Source organism: Maniola hyperantus, chromosome 1, assembly GCF_902806685.2.
Source record: "Maniola hyperantus chromosome 1, iAphHyp1.2, whole genome shotgun sequence".
NCBI classification, from domain to species: Eukaryota; Metazoa; Arthropoda; class Insecta; order Lepidoptera; family Nymphalidae; genus Maniola; species Maniola hyperantus.
The window spans coordinates 5,816,840-5,844,631 of NC_048536.1; the positions used below are offsets into that span (position 1 = coordinate 5,816,840).

General features: G+C 40.7%; 3 protein-coding genes across 5 annotated transcripts in view; 2 read left to right on the forward strand and 1 right to left on the reverse strand.

Moving 5' to 3' along the window:
- The window catches only part of Nipped-A (Transcription-associated protein Nipped-A), a 53,492-nt gene that overhangs the window by 18,677 nt on the left and 7,023 nt on the right, over positions 1-27,792 (forward strand). The window contains exons 23-45 of the mRNA XM_034971917.2: positions 270-449; positions 861-1,109; positions 1,591-1,851; positions 2,165-2,278; positions 3,094-3,281; positions 3,680-3,918; positions 4,276-4,507; positions 5,214-5,400; positions 6,015-6,145; positions 7,051-7,201; positions 7,626-7,769; positions 8,165-8,435; positions 8,856-9,067; positions 9,483-9,698; positions 10,274-10,762; positions 11,222-11,386; positions 12,477-12,605; positions 13,282-13,458; positions 14,138-14,318; positions 15,388-15,613; positions 15,911-16,351; positions 25,204-25,312; positions 25,673-25,907. Of these exons, the coding sequence (XP_034827808.1) occupies positions 270-449; positions 861-1,109; positions 1,591-1,851; positions 2,165-2,278; positions 3,094-3,281; positions 3,680-3,918; positions 4,276-4,507; positions 5,214-5,400; positions 6,015-6,145; positions 7,051-7,201; positions 7,626-7,769; positions 8,165-8,435; positions 8,856-9,067; positions 9,483-9,698; positions 10,274-10,762; positions 11,222-11,386; positions 12,477-12,605; positions 13,282-13,458; positions 14,138-14,318; positions 15,388-15,613; positions 15,911-16,351; positions 25,204-25,312; positions 25,673-25,907 (4,927 nt within the window). The remainder of the gene's footprint in view (positions 1-269; positions 450-860; positions 1,110-1,590; positions 1,852-2,164; positions 2,279-3,093; positions 3,282-3,679; positions 3,919-4,275; positions 4,508-5,213; positions 5,401-6,014; positions 6,146-7,050; positions 7,202-7,625; positions 7,770-8,164; positions 8,436-8,855; positions 9,068-9,482; positions 9,699-10,273; positions 10,763-11,221; positions 11,387-12,476; positions 12,606-13,281; positions 13,459-14,137; positions 14,319-15,387; positions 15,614-15,910; positions 16,352-25,203; positions 25,313-25,672; positions 25,908-27,792) is intronic.
- Positions 16,727-20,599, forward strand: LOC138403026 (putative nuclease HARBI1). 2 transcript variants are annotated; one of them, XR_011237340.1, is made up of 7 exons: positions 16,727-17,130; positions 18,057-18,187; positions 18,292-18,493; positions 18,751-18,895; positions 19,215-19,461; positions 19,553-20,254; positions 20,357-20,599. XR_011237340.1 is itself a non-coding variant. In XM_069501932.1 (6 exons), exons 1-6 carry the CDS (start codon positions 16,906-16,908, stop codon positions 19,689-19,691), a joined length of 1,089 nt encoding a protein of 362 aa, XP_069358033.1. In that variant the 5' UTR covers positions 16,727-16,905; the 3' UTR covers positions 19,692-20,599. The 2 variants fall into 2 exon arrangements, 1 of the variants encoding a protein (XP_069358033.1); XM_069501932.1 differs by having other exon boundaries at positions 19,553-20,599.
- On the reverse strand, positions 16,981-24,897 carry LOC138403079 (uncharacterized). 2 transcript variants are annotated; one of them, XM_069502169.1, is made up of 6 exons: positions 24,813-24,897; positions 24,322-24,502; positions 23,542-23,718; positions 22,834-23,070; positions 22,616-22,737; positions 16,981-21,929 (listed from the first exon to the last, which is right to left on the reverse strand). In XM_069502169.1, the coding sequence occupies exons 2-6, from the start codon at positions 24,457-24,459 to the stop codon at positions 21,854-21,856; spliced, it is 750 nt and encodes a 249-aa protein (XP_069358270.1). In that variant the 5' UTR covers positions 24,460-24,502; positions 24,813-24,897; the 3' UTR covers positions 16,981-21,853. The 2 variants fall into 2 exon arrangements, with proteins under 2 accessions (XP_069358270.1, XP_069358235.1); XM_069502134.1 differs by lacking the exon at positions 24,813-24,897 and adding an exon at positions 24,609-24,806.

The following is a 27,792-nucleotide window of genomic DNA, read 5'->3' on the forward strand; positions in this document are numbered from 1 at the left end:
GTCTGTCTCACTACTAACGTTTCACGGCCCATCCGTTTAACCAATTTTGACGAAATTATGTAAGTACAAAGATAATTTGAGCATTTTTTGATCTGAATAATCAAAGAATTCCCACTGAATTTTTAAAAACATTTGTTACATTTTAGACCGCAATGCTGACGCAAACGGAATCGCACTGTATTGCGTCTTAATAAAAGTCGCTATTTATGTGAACGTCTTTGTGAAGTGCCTTCTGTATGTAAAAGGTACTATTAAAATACATTCCACAGGTGAACGAGGGTAGTGTAGCGGGCGCCGGAGCGGCCACAACGGCGGCGGGAGGCGGAGGCGGTGCGGGGGGATCGCCAGGCGAACAGTTGTCAAGGCGCTGCGTACTATTGTTACGTGCTGCGTTAAAACCTGATGTGTGGCCGCACCTTTGCGAACCCAAACTCGCCTGGTTAGACAAGGTAAAGTTAACAGTTTACAGGTTAAAAATAGTGGTATAGACGAGTCAGCTGCGCCAGAATTTCTGATCACGTTGGCACCGATCTTGACGTTTTGCACAACAATTGTTTACCTGAGTTTTGGTGATTTTCGCCGCCTATAAATATTTGCAGCACCATAGAAACCGCTAATGCGTTTGCGGCTTTTCAGGAATATGTTGATCTGCCCTTGTATAACTGGCGTTATTCAAGGGTAGAGCGTTGGGTTGAAATCTAGTGGGAACACTGCCGACGAAATTCGTTCCACAATTTGGATGTGTGTGGAAAAAAGTCTGGCACAACGGGTGGTCGATGTACATCAGGCAATCATGTGATGAGAGTGAAATTGCTATAAAGGATTGTATTTTGAAAGTAATAAGTTCCTTTATGGCCTAGGTGTTCTCAACGGCGGATACGAACGCGGCTGCGTGCGCAAATGCGTGCACTGCACTAGAGTTGCTCGTGTTTCTACTGGGCGTTTTGAGACGGGATCAAATCCTCGCGGCGCTGAAACCTCTGCAGCGAGGTCTAGCGGCCTGCGTCGCTTCAACTAACGCGAAGATAGTACGACTCACGCATAACCTGCTGGCGAAGCTAACGGCATTGTTTCCTACTGAGCCTTCGGGAGCGGCACAAGCATCGAAAGTGAGTTGTAGTTTATTTTTGTCAAATGTTTTGTAATATATTTTGAAATTATTTGACGGTTGGATACGAATTAATAACTTGAAAACTTTCGCAGTCTTTATCTTCTAGTGATATAGGCAGAATATTTACGCTATGACATGTTGTACGATTTTTTAGAACGTCTTTGAGAGCTTAATGTTTTGCAGTGGTAATGTTAATTCGGATCGATTAAGGTACAATTCATAGGTAATTTTGTTTATAAATTCAACTTTCGTTCAACTCGTGAGTTATCTGACTGTTCTGCGTGACTGCTCATTAGACTTGAAGTGTCATTAAAGGCGCAGTACAGTAGCCAAAGCAAGCTGCACGTAGATTTAGTACAGTAACCGTCAAAATTTTTTGACGGCACAGTTCTGTGCCCATAATATGTTGTATGGTTTATCCCTTTATATACGAGTCGGAAAACGTTCTGAAGGTTTCAAAAAAACTTTTCTTTTTTTAGTACGAAGAACTTGAAACTCTATACGCGTGCGTGAGTAAATATGCCTTCGAAGGGCTGGCTACGTACGAGAAATCAGCTGGTGGAGCGGGTGCGACCAGTGGCGCCAGTGCCTTATTAGGGCCTTTAATGATGTTGAAAGCCTGTTGCGCATCCAGCGCTGGCTATGTGGACCGATTGCTGCTGCCTTTGATGAGGGTGCTGCAACGTATGGCGAGGGATCACGTCGCGCCCAACCCTGATGCGGCCACTTCGGATTTGTTGGTGAGTTTATTTACTTATTTTCATCAGTCTTAATGGTAAAAGTATCCATAGAAAATTGCACAGTGAATTTGTTGGTGAGATTTTAGCTATGGTTGTTTATTTTCAAAGACGTAATACGAAAAAAAAATAGGTTGACGAGAAATAATGTGTTTACAGGGGTAATGTACAACTGTCATTTATAATTCCATTCTAGTTTATATGGGTTGAATTACGTAGGCAAAGTCAATACCTACCATTTAACGTCAATGTACAGTTACTATATTTCTGGTTTCCGATACTAAATTATTTAACCTTTATAAATATTTTATTGCAGATATTAGCATTGGATCTGCTGAAAGCAAGAGTTTCTGTAATGCCAGTTGAAACAAGGAAAACGTTTATCGGAACGATACTCGTTGGACTTATTGAAAAGACTAATGATGCAAAGGTATGAACATACACATTAGAGCTAGCGCGCACCACGGTAAATTACCGTACGTTTTCTTCCCCGCAAAATCTGTGAACTATAGAACTACATAGAAGTGCGCGCATTGCGGGCTTTTTTCCATTGAATTTCACACCGGATTTTGATACATTTAAATTCAAATATACGGATATTAAAACGCACCGTAACTCACCGCAGCGTGGTGCGCGCTAGCTCTTAAGGTTTTCTATCATCTAGTTTCAGAAATGCTATTTAATTATTGTTGTTTAAGTTAGCGAATCTGTCAACTGATTTTATTGGTGATTGATTCACACCACATTGATTTTATTGGAAAAAAAACTAGCAACTTATTCAAACTCTACTTCTAAACTCGGTAATTCCTGCTATAATGATTTCTTGTTAAAAGTAACTGCTATTTTGGTTATCAGTCAATTTAAATAATGTTTTGAAAACTATTGCGAAAGTATTACTTTGACAAATTATCATCAACAATCCATCGCCGGCTCACTACTGAAATCGGAGCTGAGTCTCCTCCACCACGCTGGCCAAGTGCGGATTGGCAGATTTCACACATCTATGAGTACATTATCGAGAAGTCTCAGGTGTGTACTTTTCCTCACGATTTTTTCCGTTTTCCTTCACCGTTAAAGCAAGTGATATTTAAAAAAAACTCGCATAACTCCGAATAGTTAGAGGTGCCCACGCTCGAATCCTAACCTTTCGAATAGGAAGCGGAGGCTCATCTCTTTACCACTAGGTTATCACCGTTAAAACTATAAAACTTACAAATATAAAATGATCTAATCTATGTGTATTAGGTAATGAAAGCAATAACCCGCATGGTAGAAGAGTGGGTGAAATGGAAGGGAATAGCTGCCGGGGCGGCGCCCTCGCTGCGGGAAAAATCCATTCTACTTGTAAAGCTTATGCAGTATGTGGAAAAACGGTTCCCCGACGATTTGGAGTTGAACGCACATTTCCTAGACCTTATCAATTACGTGTACAGGTAACGTAGTAATACTTTTAGGTTTTCGATATTAGTTCTTGGTGCTTCCAGACTATTTATCACTAGATGATACCGGCTACTACGTCCTCGTGGATTTAGGTTCTTAAAAATCCTATGTGAACTCTTTGATTTTCTGGGATAAAAGGTAACCTAGGCCCCTCTCCGAATGTAAAATATGTATGTACTAATTAATTTTCCTCAAAATCGGTTCAACGGCTGGGTCGTGAAAGGGTCACAGACAGACAGATACACTTTCATTTTTATAATATTAGTATGGATAGTATGCGTTTAAAAAAATACAATTAAACTTAAAACGATACCTTTATAATATTTACATTTACCTGTGGCCACATTAAACAATTTTGCATGATGATTAAATAAAATCAATATTATTCCAGAGATGAGCATTTAAAAATGACAGAACTATCAATGAAACTGGAACCAGCATTCTTAGCGGGTTTACGATGCCCGCAACCGCACATTCGCGCGAAGTTCTTCGAGGTGTACGACGGCAGCGTGCGACGCCGCGTGTTCGATCGTCTCCTATACATCATTTGTTCGCAGAACTGGGAACATATCGGACAGCACTTCTGGATCAAGCAGTGTCTCGAACTATTGCTTGTTACTTGTGTTTCGAGTGAGTGTTGTTTTTGTTGAATGATTTTCTATCTATCTTTCAGCTTTTATCCTCTTCTATCATTTTACAGAATTTGTAAGTTTTTAATTTTCTTACTTGTATATCTTTTAAACGAGGTCAGAAAAATCAATTTTTGCGCAAGAACTAATAATCTAGGCAACTGCTAAATTAGTTGTAGATCATGTGACTAATAAGCAATAATGACCAATAACTAAGCAACAGAAAACTTTAGTGCTTTTGCAAACGTTTGAATAAGAACTTCATATTCTATATTTTAATGTAGAAACGGGTTAAAATACATCAATCATTAAACCACGAAATAAGTTTAAAATCATTAACTTCATATTCTGTTTTTAGGCACGCAAATTCGATTGTCGAATACCAAATACCTGCTTCCGAACATAGCAGCGGTGATTAACTGGGCCGACAGTGAGGAGAGGAAGTCTTTTGTAATATTTAGTACTGTGAAGGAGGAATCCGCGGACGGGTTCAGTGATTCTCTTGACCCAGACAAAGAGGATGTATTGGATATGGATCTGGACTCCAGTTCTAATCAGAAGGATGATTTGACCAAAAATGTGCCCAACAGGTAAAGAATAAATAAAAAAATGTGAAATCCAGTAACAATTTTGGCCTTCCTCATATGGAAAAATTAAAATATCTGCTTATATAAAACTATATTTTGACAAGTTAAGTTTCTGTGATGAATGAACAGTGAACAGTGTTGTACCACTACCACTTTTATAAGTTACGTCGATGTATCTGCGCAGAAATCTTATTTTTGAATGGCGCGAAAGTATTTCAGCCAATTATAACGCGCGTCCGTTTGGTTGTTGCCTACGCGCCATGGTACGTGCGAATTATGAGCGAGATAGCACGAGTCTCTGTTGTTCTTGTGTTTGAAATCTTAATGTCAAGCAATAAGGTCTATATTTCATTGGTGTATATGAGGTTTTTGTCGGCGTTAAATTGCGCATTTCTGCGCAAATGAATTTTGCCGATGGGAATTAGTTATGTACATGAAGTTGAAATGAATACTTTGATTTTGTGAAGGATTCCATACATGATTCGTGTGAGGTCAAAGATGCAGAAAGAGACAGCCCTGGCACAAACTACGGTCTATTTGGGCTGCAAATTGCAAACACCAGTCTCGGTTTTTATCTAGTGCTTTGGTCTAAAAGTGTGGTGTAAAATGTTCACTGTTCATTAAGTCGAAATTAAAAAAAAAACATTGCAATGTACGTGCCAAATTAGTAGGTTGTCCTTTTGGGTTTTAATTATAGGTTTTTTTTCAGACAACGAGCCCTAAATCAAATAGTAGCAAAGCAGTCGGAGTTCCTAGAGCTAGCGCGGCGCGTGCGCACGGAGCAGTTGGTGACCGCGGCCGCGCAGCTCGCGCACATGGACGACGCGCTGGCGCACCACACCTGGCTGCGGCTCTTCCCCGCGCTGTGGGCCGCGCTTGATGAGCGACAACTTACTGTGAGTTACAATTATTTCAGTATCATACTTTTGGCTCAGCATACATTTAGAATTATTAATACTTTCATTGTAAAAAAACTTAGCAGCATTCTCCGACACATGATAATTTTTTTACGCACCGTTTTTAGGATTCCTTACCTGGAGGGGGCCACCCGAACCTTATTACTAAACCTCCGTCCGTCCGTCTGTCAGCGGGCTGTATCTCGTAAACCGTAATAGGTAGATAGTTGAAATTTTCACAGGATGTGTATTTATATTGCCGCTATAACAACTTATAATCAAAATATCATAATGGCCGTCTTAAAAATTAAAACAAAAAAAATTGTTATTTCGTGTACGATGGCACGGAATCCCTCGTTTGCGAGTCCGACTCGCACTTGACCGGTTTTTTTCATTTTTGGAACTTATGGTGAAATGCTTCAGGATTAATTTACAAGCATACAGCGCAAATAAATAATTGTTTAGAAAATGGTGTCTCTTGCAAATGCTGTTGAGCGAGGGATGAATAGAAACAATAAGTATTTTCTTCAACACGAAAATTTAAAACTTAATGTACCTACCAATATTATTAACCAATATCTTATATTTTTATTTAAATATTGTTTTCTTTTCAGACAATAATGAATGAGATAGTACCTTTCATTATATCCGGAGTGCATGTTATTCAGCGCGACCAGCCCCTCAGTGCGCTCAACACATTCATTGAAGCTCTCGCTCGATGCAACCCACCCGTTTCAATTAAACCGTAAGTTAATTGTACCCTGTTTTCGTACCATATTTTGTTTGCAATCATTTTAACTGTTTACCCAGATTCGCAATAAAGGTATTTGTATTTGTATTTGCAATATAATGTATTTAAGTTATTCTAATAAAATTTAAAAAATACCATGGGAACGCTTTGACTTTTGGGGATAAAAGTAGATAAAGTATGTTCGTCCCCGGGATGTAAGCTAACTCTGTACCAAATTTCATCAAAATCGATAAAACTGTAAGGTAAGTATTAGTAAGGATTTGGTGATTTGGCCCAGAAATTGACAAAGGTAACTTTTTATCCCGGAAAAGCAAAGAGTTCCCATAGGATTAAAAAAAACTTAAATTCACGCCAAGTCATCATCGACAAGGGGCATCATCTAGTTTTATATTAATTAAATATGCCACATTGGTGAAAAGAACTCGCATATAAAATCTGACAGTAAAAGGATTACTTCGACTTTAGTTTGTTTACTGCAGAATCAAAAAAAAAGTGTTTCAATATTGCATTGTAAAACTTATCTTATTCATCAATTATCTAAATATATAAAAGGAAAAGGTGACTGACTGACTGATCTATCAACGCACAGCTCAAACTACTGGACGGACGCTGAAACTTGGCATGCAGATAGCTATTATAACATAGGCATCCGCTAAGAAAGGATTTTTAAAAATTCAACCCCTAAGGGGGTAAAATAGGGGTTTGAAATTTGTGTAGTTAGTTAAGCATAAAATATAAATTCTATATATAAGTCTTAAAGTATAAATCGCCTAAATAACAAATTACGCCTAATCGTGGTTGAGCTAACGTTTTCGCGGACACTGACTGCCGTAGGCTCATCTTGTAATTTTCATCAAAGAGCTTACTTAATATGTAGTTTTTGCGTGACATTTTTGCAGACCTATGATGAAATACCTTGGGAAGACACACAATCTGTGGCACCGAATGACTCTCAACTTGGAACAGATGGCTATCGATCAGGCGAGCGGTCGGACAAACCGGGAAGCTCTTGAGATATACGACTACGATGTAGAAACCACTCCACCCACGGTAAGTCCCTTCTTTTCACCGGCCACTGGTGCACGGCACGGCAAGAGATTTTCATGCTGAAGTAGAAGGGTGGGGGAGTGGGGTTTGTCCCCGCGCAACCCCGACGTAGTTGCCGTCAGTATGCGCTTCATAACAAAGATCCGGCAAACGGAAACCGGCAAACATGTGTTGCAGATAAAACGAAAGCCATGAAGTGTCCTGAATCTTAAAAACTCGGTCTCACTTCTTTAGCCGATTTTAAGATGGGTAAAAACGTCAAAGTTGCGTCACCGAGCTGCTTTTAGGGGAGTGTCAAGAATGCTTTTGGTAGTCTGAGTACTTTTTAACAGCTCCAAATTTTTTTTTATAGTTCAGTTCTGTCGGCAGTTCCCACTGACTGTCATTTTTTTCGTGGAAAATCGAGTAAACTTGGATTTAATTGCAGGAGATACTAGACTCTTTGAGTGACATGTATGAATTACTGCAAGAGGAAGACATGTGGTCCGGTCTATGGCAGAAACACGCGCGGTATCGAGAGACGAATGTTGCTATCGCGTATGAACAGCAAGGCTTCTTCGAGCAAGCCCAGGTATGAGATCAGTTTCTAGCTTATCAGTTTTAGTGCATAATTGCTCAAAATTACATGGTGTGCCATAAAAATCTTCACATAGCATAATTTTACTCCAAATCTAAAATAAATCTATAATGGATTTACATGATGATTTAAAAGCATTTGTATAAGTTTTTTTACTAAAAATATTTCTGATTCAAACAATCATTTATTTGAACAATGAATCAGTTGGTTTCACTCAAAATGAAAGAAGATCTGATGATCTTGGAAGATGAAGGACCAAGATCCCAAGGTAAACAGTAAATCACTTACAAGCAGTTTACTTCATAAACTCATCGAAATTTAGTTTTTTAAGTCGTATAAGTATAAATAAAGAAATGATAAAAAAATCAAGCCTATTTTTTATTATTCAGGCTGCGTACGACGTCGCTATGGCCAAACTAAAACAAGAATACTCAGCAAACCCGTCGTCTTATAATATGCACAAGGAATGTACTCTGTGGACCCAACATTGGATCAAATGCGCCAAGGAGCTAAATCAATGGGATTCATTATTGGAACTCGGCTTGACTAGGAATGTTCGAGACCCGTTTTTGATCCTCGAAAGTTCATGGAGGAATCCGAATTGGCCAACTATGAAGGATGCGCTCGCTGAAGTGGAGTATAACTGCCCAAAGGAATTAGGTAAGTTTATTTAGTTAATATGAAAATGGTATTCCCAAAGTGTGTATAATATTCTGTCAGTCTTTTTTTTCGTTGATCATATTCATGTGCCCTTGGAGCTAAAACTTGCGACTGCTGAAGAATGCTCTGACTAGACGTCGTGTGCTTTGAGAGAAGACGCAAAACTTGGTTGCGCAGAAGCGGGTGAAGCAGGATATGTCAGAATGCGAACCCCATCAAGAGTTAACGCAACTGAGAGAGGCCTAGGCGTTTTTAAACATTAGACTGCAGTGCTGTGCAAGCTGAATCACACTTTATTGCGTCGGAACAAGAGTTGTAACTATTAAGTTAAACTTGTGCCTGGAAGGTACAATTAGGTACTTTACTATATTCTGTCTGTGCTATGAGAAACTGCAGGTAATGCTTGAGGCATGTTGCCAGCGTGGCTCGTGAACCTGTACCGCGGGTACCTGTGCATTTGCGCGGGCGGAGAGCAGCAGCTGAGCGGCGTGGAGCGCCACGCGGAGGCCGCGGCGGCGCAGTGCCTGCGCGAGTGGCGCCGCCTGCCGCGCCTCGTGTCGCACGCGCATCTGCCGCTGCTGCGCGCGGCGCAGCAACTGATGGAGCTCAGCGAGGCCGCGCAGATACATACCGTATGTACATTCTACTGAATATCGTCGCTAGGGGATTGTTTGATACAGCTAGGATAGAAAAGGCAGTACCTGTGCAAAGCGGCGCTGCCTGTCTCGCCTTATATCGCATGCGTTTGCACGTACACAGCGCAACAACTCATCGGGCTTAGTGACGCCGCGCAAATACAAAATGTATGTCCAAAAATAACCAAGTCATTCCCTTTACTTATAGTGATTTAAAATATTTAGCATTTAGAACATACTGAAAATAGACATTAGAGACTGCTGAGGAGGAACGATAAAAAGGCTCGATCATCTTGAGGAACTAGAAATTTGTTGCTTATTAAACTCTATAACAGCATTTCAACCGGTCACTATTACACAATCTTACCTTGAAGCAATCATAAACCTAATCTAACTTATTTTGTATCGTTAGGGACTCCTTCATAGTCGACCGACGTCGCTACACGACATGAAGGCCATAGTGAAGACGTGGCGCAACCGACTGCCCGTAGTGGCCGATCCTCTGTCCCACTGGGGCGCCATCTTCACTTGGCGCCAGCATCACTATCAGTTCATCGCATCGCACTATGATTCTCAGACCGACCACGCGTCCAACCACAGTATGCTTGGCGTGCACGCCAGTGCGCAGGTATGGCCTTACCAAAAGATTTCCTTATAGCTCGATGTCATCCTATTGATGTCCAAAACGACCACTTAGAATAGTATTACCAACAACAAGTGATACAAAAAATTTGATTTTCTCTACTAAATAATTTATGATTTGTCCAACAATCTATTTATCGTATTATTATTATTTAGAGATCGGACAAGCTTCAGAATATGTATACTTCGACCCTTATGGAATCTTTGGTGGTCATAATAATTTTAGGAACTCTTGGTTAGAAGCAGACCGATGCACGATGGTGGAAGATAATCATGTCTCGCACAATACTACAGCGCTATGACAAATAATACGTTCCATTCTTTCCTTTTATACATTTTATCATAAATTAAGAAACATTTAGGGTAAGCATGCGCTGCGGAATTTCACCGCGCGATTTTTTTCCGTGAGTATGGAGCCGCACACACTCGTCAAAAATATGCGCGAACGGCTTTATACAATTTCAATGTCACAGAATTCGATGGATAAAATCGCTCAGTGGAAAGTCTCAATACGGATTTACCCTTAGGGATAGCCTGCATTTTAAAATTGTTTTTTTTCAGGCAATAATACATTTTGCTAAGATAGCAAGAAAACATAACTTATCCGGTGTGTGCCTGGACTCTTTACACAGAATTTACACAATACCCAGCGTCCCCATAGTAGACTGTTTCCAAAAAATAAGACAACAGGTCAAATGTCACATCCAGATGTCATGGACAGAGGGAAAAGACGAATTGCAAGAAGGGTTGGATATGATAGAATCGACCAATTTCAAGTACTTTACAAAAGAGATGACAGCGGAATTCTACGCTTTCAAAGGGTTGCTTTTGGCCCAGTTGGGAAGATCTGAAGATGCGAATAAGGCGTTCGCTGCGGCAGTACAATTACATGATACTTTGGTCAAAGCCTGGGCGTTATGGGGTGATTATTTGGAGAAAATCTTTATAAGGGACCCGCGGCAAACGCAAGTAGGAGTGTCTGCTATGACGTGCTTCCTCCACGCTTGTAGGCATCAGAATGAATCGAAGTCCAGGAAATATTGCGCCAAGGTAAAGTATTGCAGTCTCTTATTACAATTTATTCTTTAGTTTTCTCTACGAATTGCGATTATTGATGGTACGGTACATTAATCAACCATCTATATAAAGGGCAACCGATGTTTGATTGAGGTGCGAATTGAGAGTAACTCAAATCTTTTTCGGATAAGCACCGCGAATGCTACTTCCGTCCATATTTAAAATGGCCACCAAACAGAATTGCTGTTTTGAGGTAGCTATTTTTATCGAGTTGTTAGTGCTATGGGTTAAAAGTTCGATTTTGCTTTAATTTAGTTCCGAGCTGTCAAGGGCAGTAGCGAACTACCCTCTTTCTTGTTCTTTTCGCTGGAACTTTACGAGCTGTCCGGCAAAATACACTCACAACGTCACTATTAACTTGGTTTTCATAGTGATTATTCTATTTTTCTCTCTTAATTAACTCTTATTTAACTCTTCGATTGCTTAAACTAGGTTCTCTGGATGCTGAGTTTCGACGACGAGAAGAATAGCCTCTCCGAGGCTCTGGACAAGTACTCGGTGGGCGTGCCACCCGTGCAGTGGCTGCCGTGGATACCGCAGCTGCTGGCCTGCCTCGTGCAGTACGACGGCAACGTCATACTGAACCTCTTGAGTCATGTGAGTGAAGCTCCTTACGGATTTACTCCATTTTTGACAATCGACTCGTGTGGTCAAACATAATCGAATATATATGTATAAGTCCCGCACATTGCTATTGCGCTGGATCTATGTCTCATTAACATCGAAATGACGTCATTTTGACGTCAGCCGAAATATAAATATATCATCAGCTTGAAACTTCAGTCTAGTGCTGACGTCACTAAAATGGCGGCCACGCGCATTAGCAATTTGCGGGACTTATAAACAGATGTTATAACGTGAAACGTAAACTCTTAAAAAGATTTTGTAACAAAGAAAACTAGAGGATTTCACTGCATATTATTAATCCACCGCCGCTCTAAGTTCGTGTTTGTTCAGGCTAATCTCAGAATGATAATAACGATGATGAGGATTTTATTACGTATTTAATGTGCATTAGATATTAGTAAAATTTTAGTAAATATGACAACTCACGCTTAACCGAAAATTGACTATGCCAAAATTGTTTTACAAAAAAAGAGCTGAAGTTTCCTAAGACAGTTTCCCTCTAGGGTTTTAAAATTCCCATACAGCCCCAGTTAAAAAAAACCGGCCAAGTGCGAATTAGGCTCGCGCAGCGAGGGTTGCGTGCTATTACAGTCGTATTTTTTCGACATTTTTCACGACAGTTCAAAAACTATTATGCATAAAAATAAATAAAAATCTGTTTTAGAATACATAGGTGAAAACCTTTCATATTATACCTCACTTGATATAGTTATCTTACTTCGAAAATTAAAAATACTAATTATTAGTTCATGACCACAATTTTTTTTTGTGTGATGTAACCACAAATTCACGGTTTTCAGATTTTTTCCCGAATGTCTGCTATAAGACCTACCTACCTGCCAAATTTCATGATTCTAGGTCAACGGGAAGTACCATGTAGGTTTCTTGACAGACCGACAGACAGACAGACAGACAACAAAGTGATCCTATAAGGGTTCCGTTTTTCCTTTTGAGGTACGGAACCCTAAAAACACACTGTATAATAAAATTATAACTGCTGTTTCTATGACAGATTACTACATTCAATAAGGTCTAGATTTTAATATTGTGTCTTTGGCAGGTGGGTCGCCTATACCCGCAAGCAGTATACTTCCCCATACGCACGCTGTACCTGACGCTGAAGATCGAGCAGCGCGAGCGCCACAAGACCGCCGAGAGCCATCACCAGCCCACCACTGCCGCCAGCACTGTACGTAATAAGAGTCTAAACTCTAAAGTAATGAATATCTAATGGATCCCATTTTTATCAGATACTAGTTGATGCGTGAGAAACTCTTTAATTTTCCGTCATAAAAAGTAGACTATGTCACTCTCCAAGTCTTTGACTATACCCATGCAAAAATCATCAATCACGTTGATCCATAGCCCCGTTGCGACGTGATTGAAGGACAAACAAACAAACTAATAAACCAACACCCAAACACACTTTCGCATTCATAATAGGGGTAGTGACATCGTCCGTATGTTTCTGGTTTTACTTCGGCGGGAAGGGGCAATGCACGTACAACAGACGGAACGTTGAAGTGCATAAACCAGCGCTGAGAGAAGAAGAAGAAAATGTTTTTGGTTTTAGCAATAGGATGGGTTTCATAAGGCCTCCTAATATTTCCGGTTCCAGAGTCTGTTGGTAAGGGGACAGCATGGTAGTAGCAAACAATACATCTTTCCGGTGCGTCGCTAAGTGATTTAGATAGGCCTACAGGGGTCATACTATTATTTACCTTTTTTCTTAGCTAAACAGTCTCACTCCAAGCATATCCAGTTTTCTTAGTACTTCATCCCTGAAATGCATTAGTTTTTATTCGTCCGGCACGACTTCCAACTAAAAAAAATATCTAATCTAAATAAAAAATTCAATATGCTAGGCGGGCACCAAGCCCAGCGATGGAGCGTCCACGTCGAGTGGAGGGGCGAGCACCAGTTCCTCCGAGGCGGGGCCCATCAAGGCCACGCTGCCCATGTGGCGCTGCTCCAAGATCATGCAGCTGCAGCGAGAGATACATCCCACCGTGCTCTCCTCGCTCGAGGGCATCGTCGATCAGGTATTGTGTTACAGGCGACTCAGACAGCTGTTGGGGTAGGATGTGTGTTGCGGAAGGGTGACAACGTCTTAAGAGCCTTGATTTTTATATCAACTGTCTCCCTCCCGAGCTATCTCACGACTCACAAGACGTCTCAATGAAACAGTATAAACTGTAATTTAAAAATATGGCAAAATTACTTATCCAGTAACTTTGCTCTATTTTAACGAGATTTCTAATGCTCCTCTTATAAAATGTTTCCGTGTTTTTATTATTAGTCATAAGTTTTTTTAACATTTTTGTAATGGGATGAAAATTATTATAAATATCGTTTTGATATCGGTGTCATTCGTAATTGCATTCGTATGGTTTTTTTATAATAAAATATTTGTTTATTTACTTATTTATCCCTGTGACTCGTTTGATATCGTCTGTCCACTTAGTGGGTGGTCTTCCAACTCTGCGCTTTACGGTGCGTGGTTGCCATTCTAGCACCTTGGTACCCCAACTTATATTGGTTTTTAAAACTATGTGCCCTGCCCATTGTCACTGGGATGCCACTGCCGTTGGACGTGGCATCCCGTTGGGCGTGGACGTTGGTTGCGTGTGGAATTCCCTATAAGAGTCCTATGCCCAGCAGTGGACACTGGACATCTATTTGTTGATAATGATGATGATCTAACGGCTGACTGTGGTGCAGATGGTGTGGTTCCGCGAGAACTGGTACGAGGAGGTGCTGCGGCAGCTGCGCGCCGGGCTCGCCAAGTGCTACGTGGTGGCGTTCCACCACCGCGCCGCCGTGGCCGTGGCCACCGTCACGCCGCACACGCTCAACTTCATCAAGAAGGTCGTCTCCACCTTCGGTATCGGCATCGGGATAAGTGAGTATACCTAATGTTTGCATCTGCGAATTGTAGGAGTGCGCCGAGGAGTAAACCAAAGAAGAACGTCACCGTCAACTTGTTGATTTTCGAACTATACCCATGCAAAAATGACGATCCGTTGCTCCGTTGAGACGTGACTGAAGGACAAACCAACAAACAAACACTTTTACATTTATAATATGGGTAGTGAATGTGATACATGTATTTAAAATTACTTTTCCCGAAAAATTCTTAGAAATTTCACTTCTGTTGGGCGCCCTCCGACGTCACCTTACCTCCAACTAATAAAAATATATAAGGACTTTAGTTTGGGTCGGATTGGTTCTGACCAGAATCTAATTAAGTTTAGATTGGTTCTTATTGGATCAAACAGGTACGGCTGATAGCGTACGTAATATTATTTAATATATGGATTTAATGGCGAAATAAAAAAATTCTTACCAACACATACATTCAACTTTACCCATGACGTACGAATGAAAGAAGAATTTGGTACATTCTAGACGTTTCTAGTATAATTGGAAAGGTTCGGTATAGTAGAAATATCACTACTAAATCAATGGAGATGGTTGTTTATCACTATGTAACTTTTAAGTTACACACATGAATTAAAAAAGAATCATTATACTTATCGTAATTGTAGCCGATGTCAAAAATTTATTAAATAAACTTTTCCATAGTAGAATATATTACTTGTACTAACACTTAGTTATATTTGATCAGCGGCGGCGGGGTGATTCGCTGATTCAGTGTCTAACACTGAATGATAGCCACTGAGCTCATTTGACATTGGTTGGTTTTACAACTTCTACATTGCTGCTTTATTGAGTGATATTAAATTAATAGAAAGGAAACCTTCAATGGATTAAAAACAAATGTCAAATGAGCTCGATGACTATCATTCAGTATTAGACACTGAGCCAGTGAATCAGTCTACAGATACTGCTATGCGATTGTTGATTTTTCTTGTGGGTTTCAGATTGGTAATGTTTTGTTTTTTGATGTCGCGTGATCTGAGTGGGCCTTGCGAGAGTTTATACACGTACTCCATTTTGTATGTCTACAGAAAGTGTTACAAGTTCTGTAAGTGGTGCATTCTCTTCAGCTGCATCGGAGAGCCTCGCGCGGCGCGCGCAGGCCACCGTGCAGGACCCCGTGTTCCAGAAGATGAAGAGCCAGTTCACGGCCGACTTTGACTTCACTCAGCCCAACGCTATGAAATTACAGAACCTCATACAGAAACTGAGAAAGTGGGTCAAGATACTCGAGGCCAAAACTAAGGTTCTGCCCAAGTAAGTAGCCCTACAGCACTGGCACTCGCGGCCGAGGTAAATACAGAAGACATTTCTATTGTGCCGTCCATCCTTCACGTATGCTGTAGTGGCGCTTACGACATAACATCCGTAGTTCCGAGTAGGATCGTAATCACCTCACGGGCTTGCGGGCAATTAGTTAGCTGATTAACTGGCTTGCGGAGTATAACATGTACTAACATGATCATTTTAGCGATTCTCGTAATGCTTCACACCATAACAGCTTTCGAACCCATTTTAGACAGTCTGATAACTTTTTTAACCTTTTTGTAACAGATCGTTCCTTATTGAAGAAAAATGCAGATTCCTGTCGAACTTTAGCCTGAAGACGGCTGAGGTGGAATTGCCTGGGGAATTTTTACTGCCGAAACATACCCATTACCACGTCAGGATTGCGCGCTTCATGCCGCGCGTAGAAATTGTCCAGAAGCACAACACGTCTGCCCGTAGACTGTACATACGGGGGCATAACGGCAAGATATACCCGTACCTCGTGGTCAACGACTCTGGGCTGGGCGACGCGCGAAGAGAGGAGCGGGTGCTCCAACTGCTGAGAATGCTCAACCACTATCTCGGCAAACAGAAAGAAACTTCTCGACGGTTTTTGCACTTCACTGTGCCACGAGTCGTGTCAGTGTCGCCTCAGATGCGTCTCGTGGAGGACAATCCCAGCTCCATCTCTCTACTGGACATCTATCGCACTGAGTGCGCCAACAGGTACAAAATCTAACTTATTTTATTTATTTATTTTTATGAAATATAACCTCAATAGCTCAACTGTTTAAGGAGCTGACTGAAATCTGAAAGGTCGGGGATTCAAAGTTCAAACTCCACCTGTTGCACTATTATCGTACGTACTCCTAGCACACGATTTACGCTTAGTTGGCGGGGAAAGGTGAATATTAAACGTGATAAATATCACAAGCTAGCTGGTGCCTCCGACTTCGTCCGCGTGGATTTAGGTTTTCTTAAATCTCATGCGAATTCTCCCCAGCAGGGCTAACATGAGGCCTACGAGAAAATTTTGTCTACGCATTTTGTCGTCTTATCTCTCCATGTCTACCGAAGCTAACATGGTTGCAAACGTCATTCGCCTCGTGACGTCTCAAGTAGAGATAAAGTGAATTTTTACTTATCTGTGGTATTTTTGTCTACGAGCGCTAACATGCCAACCTAATTTTCTCGACTTTTGACATTTAAAATAGCGATAATTGTCGGTGTCGTTTCTTGTGGACGAGATCACTTGTCTTCAATAGATTAACGGAATTGCGATGGCGGTTAATTTTTATAATTACTTGATATCGTTATACGAAGAGCGAGAGGCGCGCAAAATCCAGCGCAGACGAATTAGGGATGTGTGTGATCCATTTGATTTAGGCGATAGAGAGTTTCAATCGCTTTGGCGGATCTCCAAGCCGATGGCTCATTATATTGTAGGGAGACTTTCCGAGGATTTGGAGCCTCAAACCAGTGACGGCCTGCCTGTTCATCTCAAGGTAAGTGAAAATGCCTACCTACCGCTCGGAGTTATGTGTCTAAGAAGTACTTACTGAAAAAATAGTAATCTAAATATATAAAAGGAAAAGGTGACTGACTGACTGACTGATCTATCAAAGCACAGCTCAAACTACTGGACGGATCAGGCTGAAATTTTGCATGCAGATAGCTATTATGGCGTAGGCATCTGCTAAGAAAGGATTTTTGAAAAATCAACCCCTAAGGGGGTGAAATAGGGGTTTAAAATTTGTGTAATCCACGCGGATGAAGTCGCGAGCATAAGCTAGTTTTATCAATAAACAATGGAGCCTCTTTGACTCGATGTTCAAGGGAAAGGTTACTTAACGAGGTAATGAACCTTTGACTACCTATCGAAGACTTTGTGACAAGGGGTTTTTAATTATCCTATTTAAACAAAAAAAGCAAATCAATGTTCTATGTAGACAACACAAGATAAGTCTTCTAAATATATAAAGGAAAAGGTGACTGACTGGCTGACTGATCTATCAACGCACAGCTGACACTACTGGACGGATCAGACAGAAATTTGGCGTGCAGATAGCTATTATGACATAGGCATCCGCTAAGAAAGGACTTTTGAAAATACAACCCCTAAGGGGATGGAATAGGGGGTTGAAATTTGTGTAGTCCACGCTTGTTGATGAGTAATGAATGACACTTTCAACAAAGCAAGAAACATTTTGTACCTACACAGATGTGAACAAAAATGTAAATAATAGTTGTTGTTATTGAGAACTTCTGCAAAAAAAACCGCCCTGTGAGCTAATTGATTTCTTGGAAATGGTTATTGAAATTCAAATTTCATTACTTCCTGTTTAAATTAATATAATTATTAAATTAATGACTGTGTCTTAGAGAGGATTTCGAGTTAATGTACTGATCCTAAAGAATAATGGTATTGTAGGTACTGTGCTCCATCCAATTTCTTGCCAATGGAGGGTACCAGAGGCAAGTTGGGCAAGACCACACAATGTGCCAGGCCCAAACTACTGTAAGCAGTTTTCTTGGACAATTTCTGACTTCTATTTATAGAAGGTAAAATCATTTACGTTTAAATTGTTTTCAAAAAAATATATACCTACTTCTAGTGTTTGTCTACATAAAATATACCTATGTACCTACCTACCTACAAATTTCAGACTTTTGGCTGAGTGGGTTCATTTTCCTGGCTCTGAACCAAGCCGGAGGAGTGTGGCTTCAGAGTTTGAAGCGAAATTCAATGTGCCAGGAATAGTGGGGCTCCTGGATTGTACCCACATAAAAATATTTCCCCCGTCCGGCCCACAAGGGGCCCATTATAAAAATAGAAGGAAGGATGCACACACCATTAATGTACAACTGGTATGTCTTTTTATTTCTTTTGTTTCATGTGATAAATAATATTACTTCACAACTTTCACACTGACGACACAGATAGATGGAAAATAAAGTGATCCTATAAGCACTCCTATAAGGGTTTTTCCTTTGAAGTACAGAACCCTAAAAATTTTAGAATTGAGTACTGAAGGTTTGCGAAATTTGAATTATGTGTATTTCTATATTCTAAAGGGAACTGTTTACAGTTCTTTTCGCAATTCATTTTGAAGTTATTGTTATAGATCTGTGATTCTAACTGTAGAATACTCAGCGTCAATGCGCGCTATCCTGGCAGGGTGCATGATGCCTTTATATGGCATCATTCATCTATACGAGAGGAGATGAAAAGGCTGCATGACAGAAGAATCGGAAATTATTTCCTCTTGGGTAGGTCAACATACAATTTACACTTAATTAATTTAGGAAAACATTCAGACACTGTAAAAAACTAGATAATGACGCTGAATTATTTTAATAAGTAAAAAATATATTATTCGGGGCTATAAACATATTATTAGAGCTACAGACTTAACTACCACTAGGCTATTGTTACATTATTTTAATAACTTAAATATGTTATGGTATAAACATACCATAACATATTATTTAAGTTATTAAACTTTGTATTTTCACTATGTATTAACATAGTACAAATATACACTGAAACCATGAATAATAAAGCCATTTTGATATTTTATTATTGCAGGTGATTCAGGGTATCCATTGGAACCTTGGCTAATGACCCCAATTCTGCATGCAGAACCTAACTCTCCTCAACAGAGGTACACGGATTGGCACTGCCAGGTACGGAATGCAGTGGAGAGGACAAACGGGTACCTCAAGGGTAGCCTAAGATGCCTGGGGATAGACAGAGTTCTGCACTATTCCCCAGAAAAAGCATCTGAAATTATATATGCTTGCTGCATCATTTATAATTTGATGAAGCATTTTGGGTAAGCATTTTAATAATCTCTACATAACATTATTTTGTTATTAACTGAAGGTAATGTATTTAATTTATGTAATGCTGTTATGTTTTTACAGTGTACCATTGGAGGAAGATGTGATTGCAGGAAATGCTGAGCAGTACGGAGACAATGAGCCTGGAGTGGAAGAACCTAGGCATCTCCTAAGATTCTCCCGAGCCAAACGGGAGCAACTCATCGCCAATTATTTTAACTAGCTTATACTCGTGACTTCGTCCGCGTGGACTACACAAATTTCAAACATCTATTTCACACCCTTAGAGGTGGAATTTTCAAAAATCCTTAGCGAATGCCTACGTCATAATAGCTGTCTGCATGCCAAATTTCAGCCCAAACCGTCTAGTAGTTTGAACTGTGCGTTGATAGACCAGTCAGTCAGTCACCTTTTGCTTTTATATATTTAGATTGAATGAAGATTTTAAAAAAAATCACTGGTAGTATAATATTTTATTTTGCTTTTTACAGTGTACAATTAGAGGAATATCCTGAAAATGCTGAGCAGTATGGAGACCTAGTTGAGTGGAAGAACCTAGGCATCTTCTAAGATTCTCCCAAGCCAAACAGGAACGACTCATTGCCAATTATTTCAATTGAATGAAGATTTAAAAAGATTTCACTGGTAGTATAATATTTTATTTTGCTTTTTACAGTGTCCAAAATTGGAGGAAGACTCTGTATCAGCACGGAGACAACAAGGCTAGTGAGGTGGACAAACCTAGGCACCTTCCAAGATCTCCCAAGCCAAACGGGTACACCGTAGGTACAACTCATTGTTAATTATTTCAATTAAATGAAGATTTAAAAGCATATTACACAATTGAAGATTATCTAAATGATAAAAGAGCGTTGATTTGACCTGCAGCTCGTTCCAGCAACGCGCAGGACTGCAAATACTTTTCTTATACATGGCATAATATTGTATATCAAATCTTTGAAAAGAGCAACCACCGAGTTTCTTGCTGGTTCTTCTCGGTAGGAAAGGCATTCCGAACCAGTGGTAGATGCATCTGACGTTTCAAATATACTTGTAAAAGTTATTTTATTTTATTTTAACAGTATAGTACTTGTAAAAGTTTGATTGAATAAAAATCATTTTTATTTTAAATTTGTGTTTTATTTATTTATTCATCATCATCATCATCATCATAATCACAGCCTGTTAGTAAGTAAAAAGTCAGATTCAATTGTTTATGATTAGTTTATTAAAAATAATGAAGTAGTTTACTAAATCATATATACATAGATTGCGCAGTCCGTCATTAACTTGCAGTGTTCTAATAACTAAACGTGTTAGGTACCTATATCTTGTACGATGATACAGAACACTTCGTGTGCGACTTAGACTAGCACTTGACCAGTTTTTTAGGGTTCCGTACCTCAAGAGGAACCCTTATAGGATCACTTCGTTGTCTGTCGGTCTGTCCGTCGTGTCTGTCAATAAAACCTATAGGGTACTCCGTACTTCTCGTTGACCTAGAATCTTGAAATTTGGTAAGTAGGTAGGTCTTATAGCACAAGTAAAGTAATAAATCCGAAAACAGTGAATGGGTGGTTACATCACAAAAAATATCAAAATGTATATTTTCAAAATAAGATAACTATACTAATATGAAAAGGATTTACCTGCATACTCTAAAACAGATTTTTATTTATTTTTATGCATACCTAATAGTTTTTGATTTATCGTGCATAATGTCGAAAAAATACCTGAACTTACGGAACCCTCGGTGCGCGAGTCTGACTCACACTTGGCTGGTCTATTTGGCTTATAAATGGCTATTTTGGACAGTTCTCAAGAATCAGTTTTAATGCATTTCAGTTTCTTAGAAGTAGATAAATATGAGCTGAAAATGTTGTTTTGGACTTGGTACAATTAATTTTCTTAATTGGGACAGTTAATTTTGTTATAGGAGTCTGACTCGCACTTAGCCGGTTTTTGCTTATGAGGTACCAACGGAACCCTAAACAAATTAAATCATTTTTTACACTTAATACTAACTAATAACTGTTGTAAGCTTGCACTAAAAATATTAAAAAAATCTTAAATAACACCTGTAACATAAATCGTCCTTCTAAATACAAAACATTATTGGCGCTGATTCTGTTGTCTTTCTTGAAACTAAATTTAGTGTATCTGCATATTTTTCTTCGTAATATTGCTAAAAAAAGGACGGAACATGAATTTTACATTTATAGACTAAATTTTAGTGCAAGCTACAAATTTAAACAATAGGCTCGTGACAGGCAGCTAAAATCATGAGGTTTGACAGCTCTTAATTAATATTAAGCTCTCAAACTGTGTCTGTCCTGTCCTTTTCATATTACTTTACATATTATAGTAAGAGGAAAATCTCTAAATTTAGTTGTGCTCAGAATTAGAGGGAGGAGGGCAGCGGAGACGGGCGGACTCTTCTTCTTTTTTGTCTTTTGCAATCCTATAACAAGATAAACACAATGTTATAAAGTACACAAACATTTAGATACTTTATTATTGGGGTGGAAGAAACTATTTTCTAAGGATGAGATCTATAGAGCGCACTGTGACTTAAGCTTAGACTTAAGACAGAGTTAAAACGAGACAGATCTCTCACACTCGTTTTAACTCAATTTTGAGTCTCAGCAAAGTTAAAATTGATTTAAAAAGATTGCACTTCTAGGTAAAAACATGAAACTGCAGTGTAATTGTTAAATATCCCTTAGGGTCCACACATTTTGGAGAAGGAGTATACTTAAGTAGTATCAGAGAGCGATAAAGACGATTATATTCAACGGTAATCTTACAGTCTATTGCAAAATAAGGCTGCTAGATTATTTTTGTTTTATAATAATATATGTGAATCACTTGGAGGATTTGATTGTACTTGTCCTTCTCCAAAATATGTGGACCCTGCGGACCCTGTGGTGGATGCTGCGGACCGAGCTGTGGATCATGCTGTCCTAATGCTGTACGAAGATTTGCTAACATCGCCGCGCCGCTAGAAGGCGGCAATCATTCGCCGGCATGGCATCTGCGGTGGCTTCCATAGTGTCTCAGCATGATGTTTAATGTGTCAATAGATTTTGTGAATAAAAGTTAAAATGATAAAAAAAACCCTTACAATTACAATACATTAATGCTTACAAGTAAGAAAGGTGCCTTTGTGCAGTGATGGCCGCTTCTCGTCGTAAAGCGTTTGCTTCTGCGCGTTGAATATTTGCTGCTTCGCGTAACACATTTGCTTGTTTGCGTAATGCGTTCGCTGCCTTAAACCAAACAAATACACAATAGACTAGCTACACCATCAACAAAGTATGGATATAAAGGCAGAATACATTTGTCCATTCTAAAGATTATCTTACTTTTGCTAAATTATTGCTCTCCAATTGAGCTGCTAAAAATCGATCATGTGGCAAGACTTTTCGAGCTCGGCTCTTTTGACCGCTTGGTGGTGCTGGGCGCTGACCAGTTTGTGGTCCTTGTTGCTGTGGAACCACATTTTGCATGCCCGAGGTGCTGGGGAATGCCACCGGTTCTAGTGCATGTTCTGCTTGCAACTGGCCAAGAGCTGGCAGTGGAGTTGTGGTCTCCTGAGTGAACTAAAAGAAAGAGGAAAGTAAACACAGTTAAATACAATAGGTACTCAGTGTAAATTCTAACTTTTAGTATTTAGCTATGCTTTAACAAATTATGCAAAATTGAAAAAATAAATGTTTAGAAATAGATTTAGAGCCTGCAATGTGCATAGCCGTGGTAGTCTAGCGGTTAACAAGTCCTATTTGGGAGTCGGGTTGAGGTTGTGGGTTTGATCGTGGGCATGCAAATCAACTTTTCAAAGTTATGAGCTTTTTAAGCAATTTAAATATCACTTTAACTATGAAAGAAAACATTGTGAGGAAACCTGCATGCGTGAGAGTTTTCTGTGTTCTCAAAGGCGTGTGAAGTCTGCCAATCTGCACAGGGCCAGCGTGGTGAACTATGGCCTAGGGTCTAGATCCTTTTCAATCTGAGAAGAGACTCAGTAGCGGGGCGATGATGGGTTGATCATAATATATGTATATATTTCTTACACCAATTGGTGACTCCTCAGGACCACAACCCACTGCCATTTCCTGGCCAATTGTATTCAGAACATGCACTGCATTGTCTGAAATTTGTGGAATCTCCACGCAATTCCCGGTGGCATTCCGGGCCTTTGTTGAGGCTCCACCCTCTTCTCGGGCCTTGCGTTTCTGGTCACGCCAGCACTTGAAACAAAAAGTTGTTAAATTAATGCACTTCTCTGTATATCTTAAGGAAATTGCTATAGTATATGAATGAATATTTATGTTCAACATAACTTTTAGATTTTGACAAATATAGCATTGATTTATTACATATATCATATATTTGCACTTACAGTTGCAGTGCAAATCAACCTCTGTCCAGTGAATATTAACGAATTATCAAAATAGTAGTCATGTTTTCTATAGTGGACTATTTACAATGTTAATCACTACAAAATTTTATATCTCTACTAGCTTATGCTCGCTACTTCGTCCGCGTGGACTACATAAATTTCAAACCCCTATTTAACCCATTTAGGGGTAGGATTTCGAAAAATCCTTTCTTAGTGGATACCTACTCTTTACAAAGAACACACCCTCCAAATTTCATGTCTCTAGGACCAGTGGTTTAGGTGTAGGTCAGTCAGTCAGTCAGGACTTTGAATTTTATATATACAGATAAATACGTATCTCAGCAACTTGAAATTACTTACAGATATATTATGTAAAGTGCAAATAAACCTCTTTCCAGTGAATTCCACTAGTCACTGATGCAAATGAAAACAGGTAGGTACTTCAACTTACAATTTTCCATTGCTCCACCGATCTCTGCGGGCCGAGCTCGTCTAGCTCGCGCTTCAACTTTTCCCACTGGGAATTACAACTGGACGCCCCTAAAGGCGTCCTATAATCCCCAGCAGCAAATGCTGGGTGGCCGGCCATAAACTGGCACAAATAGGCGATTTGTGCCTTGTTGCTTCTGATACTGAAACATAGTGGTTTAATTAATTCATGTTTGACTCCATATTAAGTAGGTAGGTTACTAGGTACACTTAATAATATCCATAATATCATCAAATTAATTTACTTACAACTTCTTATTATTTTCCATTTTCAAAACGTTCATTAAAATTGTGAATAATTATGTTTTCGTAGTAAGTACTTAAACATGCGCTGTATTTTCAAAAACAACCTTAAAACAAGTTCTCAATGTCATTATGTCAAATGTCAATGTTAAAACGTCAAATTCAATACGTCAAATTGTCATAAAACGTCATTTTTAAACACAGACTCACCACAGACAAAACTGAATCTGATGGTTTCAGACAAAAATGAATGAACGAAATCGGTGTTGCAACATTAGAATATCGTATGATTTTGGTAAAACGCAACATCGGTTTGTCTACGCGAGAATGTCAAGTCTTCGACGAGAATATTGCCTCTCGTGCCGACCATGTTAGTGTAAACGGGAAAACAGTAGACATCGACAAGATGTCTCTCTCTCTTCGCGAGATATCTCATGCGGCACATGTTAGCCGTGCAGGTCTTTAACTGTACCCATGCAAAAAATCCGTCGATCCGTTGTGACGTGATTGAAGGACAAACCGATAAACAAACAATTCTTATAAAAATTAAAAATAAATGGATCACCTCAAACAGAAAATTCATGTTTTGTGTGTTGTACAGGGGAGTAGAGTACGACGCGCCAATAACGCGGTACTACGAGCGGCTCGCGGCCGTGCAGGCGCGGGGCTCGCAAGCGTCTCATCAAGTTTTACGAGACATTTTGCGAGAGGTAAATCTTATATAAACTTTATGCACAAGAGAATTAACTTCGATTGTGAAATTACTTGGAACTGTAATACAGTAATAAAATTTTATAACTTCAGCATTCCAGCCACCAATAGAATTCAAGCAGTTGCGCAATCTCACTTCTAATTAAAAGTTGAAGATTTAGACTTCCGGTGGGAACTCTTTAGTTTTCCGGGACAAAAAGTCCTTTCCCGGGCTGCAAGCTGTCTCTGGTGCCGAAATTCGTCAAAATTGATTTAATGGTTTGGCCGTAATAGCAAGCCGATAGATAGACAGACGGACACACTGTCGCAATTACAATATTAAAGAAGGGATTGATCAGAAGGTCCCTTTAAAAATGCAGGTGCAAGCAACTATGGTGCCACGAGGCTTAGTGCGAGAATGGGCGGCGCGTACATTCGCTGCGCCTACTGACTACTGGACCTTCCGCAAGATGCTGACATTGCAACTGTCCCTCGCTGCCTTCGCCGAATACGTGCTGCACCTCACGCGCCTCAACCCGGACATGCTCTACGTGCACCATGACTCGGGACTCCTCAACGTCGCTTACTTCAAGTTTGACGTCGATGATACCACAGGTTAGTAACTCTATGGTAGCATTGCAACTGTCCCTCGCTGCCTTCGCCGCATAAGTGCTGCACCTCACGCGCCTCAACCCGGACATGCTCTACGTGCACCATGACTCGGGACTCCTCAACGTCGCTTACTTCAAGTTTGACGTCGATGATACCACATGTTAGTAACTCTATGGTAGCATTGCAACTGTCCCTCGCTGCCTTCCCCGAATACGTGCTGCACCTCACGCGCCTCAACCCGGACATGCTCTACGTGCACCATGACTCGGGACTTCTCAACGTCGCTTACTTCAAGTTTGACGTCGATGATACCACGGGTTAGTAACTCTATGGTAGCATTGCAACTGTCCCTCGCTGCCTTCGCCGAATACGTGCTGCACCTCACGCGCCTCAACCCGGACATGCTCTACGTGCACCATGACTCGGGACTTCTCAACGTCGCTTACTTCAAGTTTGACGTCGATGATACCACAGGTTAGTAACTCTATGGTAGCATTGCAACTGTCCCTCGCTGCCTTCGCCGAATACGTGCTGCACCTCACGCGCCTCAACCCGGACATGCTCTACGTGCACCATGACTCGGGACTCCTCAACGTCGCTTACTTCAAGTTTGACGTCGATGATACCACAGGTTAGTAACTCTATGGTAGCATTGCAACTGTCCCTCGCTGCCTTCGCCGCATAAGTGCTGCACCTCACGCGCCTCAACCCGGACATGCTCTACGTGCACCATGACTCGGGACTCCTCAACGTCGCTTACTTCAAGTTTGACGTCGATGATACCACATGTTAGTAACTCTATGGTAGCATTGCAACTGTCCCTCGCTGCCTTCCCCGAATACGTGCTGCACCTCACGCGCCTCAACCCGGACATGCTCTACGTGCACCATGACTCGGGACTTCTCAACGTCGCTTACTTCAAGTTTGACGTCGATGATACCACGGGTTAGTAACTCTATGGTAGCATTGCAACTGTCCCTCGCTGCCTTCGCCGAATACGTGCTGCACCTCACGCGCCTCAACCCGGACATGCTCTACGTGCACCATGACTCGGGACTTCTCAACGTCGCTTACTTCAAGTTTGACGTCGATGATACCACAGGTTAGTAACTCTATGGTAGCATTGCAACTGTCCCTCGCTGCCTTCGCCGAATAAGTGCTGCACCTCACGCGCCTCAATCCGGACATGCTCTACGTGCACCATGACTCGGGACTCCTCAACGTCGCTTACTTCAAGTTTGACGTCGATGATACCACAGGTTAGTAACTCTATGGTAGCATTGCAACTGTCCCTCGCTGCCTTCGCCGAATACGTGCTGCACCTCACGCGCCTCAACCCGGACATGCTCTACGTGCACCATGACTCGGGACTTCTCAACGTCGCTTACTTCAAGTTTGACGTCGATGATACCACAGGTTAGTAACTCTATGGTAGCATTGCAACTGTCCCTCGCTGCCTTCGCCGAATACGTGCTGCACCTCACGCGCCTCAACCCGGACATGCTCTACGTGCACCATGACTCGGGACTTCTCAACGTCGCTTACTTCAAGTTTGACGTCGATGATACCACAGGTCAGTATGCTCCAGCCAACTCATCCTCTCTTAACCCAGATAATATTATGTTATAATACCACAGGTATAGTTCGCGACAGGTTGAAATGGCAATCGGTGTATGAGGCGGGGGGAACACCCAGCTCACCCGTACGTCACCCGCGCTCGCACGCACCTGGTTAGCGCGAGGGCTGTACGGATGTGCGGGGCGTTCCCTCTCCGATCGCCATCTCGACCTGTCCCGTACATTACATTATTACACACAATTAACAAACGGGCCATCCGACGGCTTGACGTGCTCTCCGAGGCACAGAGGGAAAAAAAAGGCCGAATTTG

What these genes read in the sequence shown, in the direction of transcription:
- LOC138403026 (XM_069501932.1), top strand. Translation starts at nt 16,906, where the DNA reads ATGGCGGTTAATTTTTATAATTACTTGATATCGTTATACGAAGAGCGA. An exon ending in GCCTGCCTGTTCATCTCAAG is followed by an intron (nt 17,131 to 18,056) that starts GTAAGTGAAAAT and finishes ATGGTATTGTAG; the next exon opens with GTACTGTGCTCCATCCAATT. An exon ending in CGGAAATTATTTCCTCTTGG is followed by an intron (nt 18,896 to 19,214) that starts GTAGGTCAACAT and finishes TTATTATTGCAG; the next exon opens with GTGATTCAGGGTATCCATTG.
- LOC138403079 (XM_069502134.1), bottom strand. Translation starts at nt 24,643, where the DNA reads ATGAACGTTTTGAAAATGGAAAATAATAAGAAGTT. An exon ending in ATGGAAAATAATAAGAAGTT is followed by an intron (nt 24,503 to 24,608) that starts GTAAGTAAATTA and finishes ACTATGTTTCAG; the next exon opens with TATCAGAAGCAACAAGGCAC. An exon ending in AGAGCAATAATTTAGCAAAA is followed by an intron (nt 22,738 to 22,833) that starts GTAAGATAATCT and finishes GTTTGGTTTAAG; the next exon opens with GCAGCGAACGCATTACGCAA.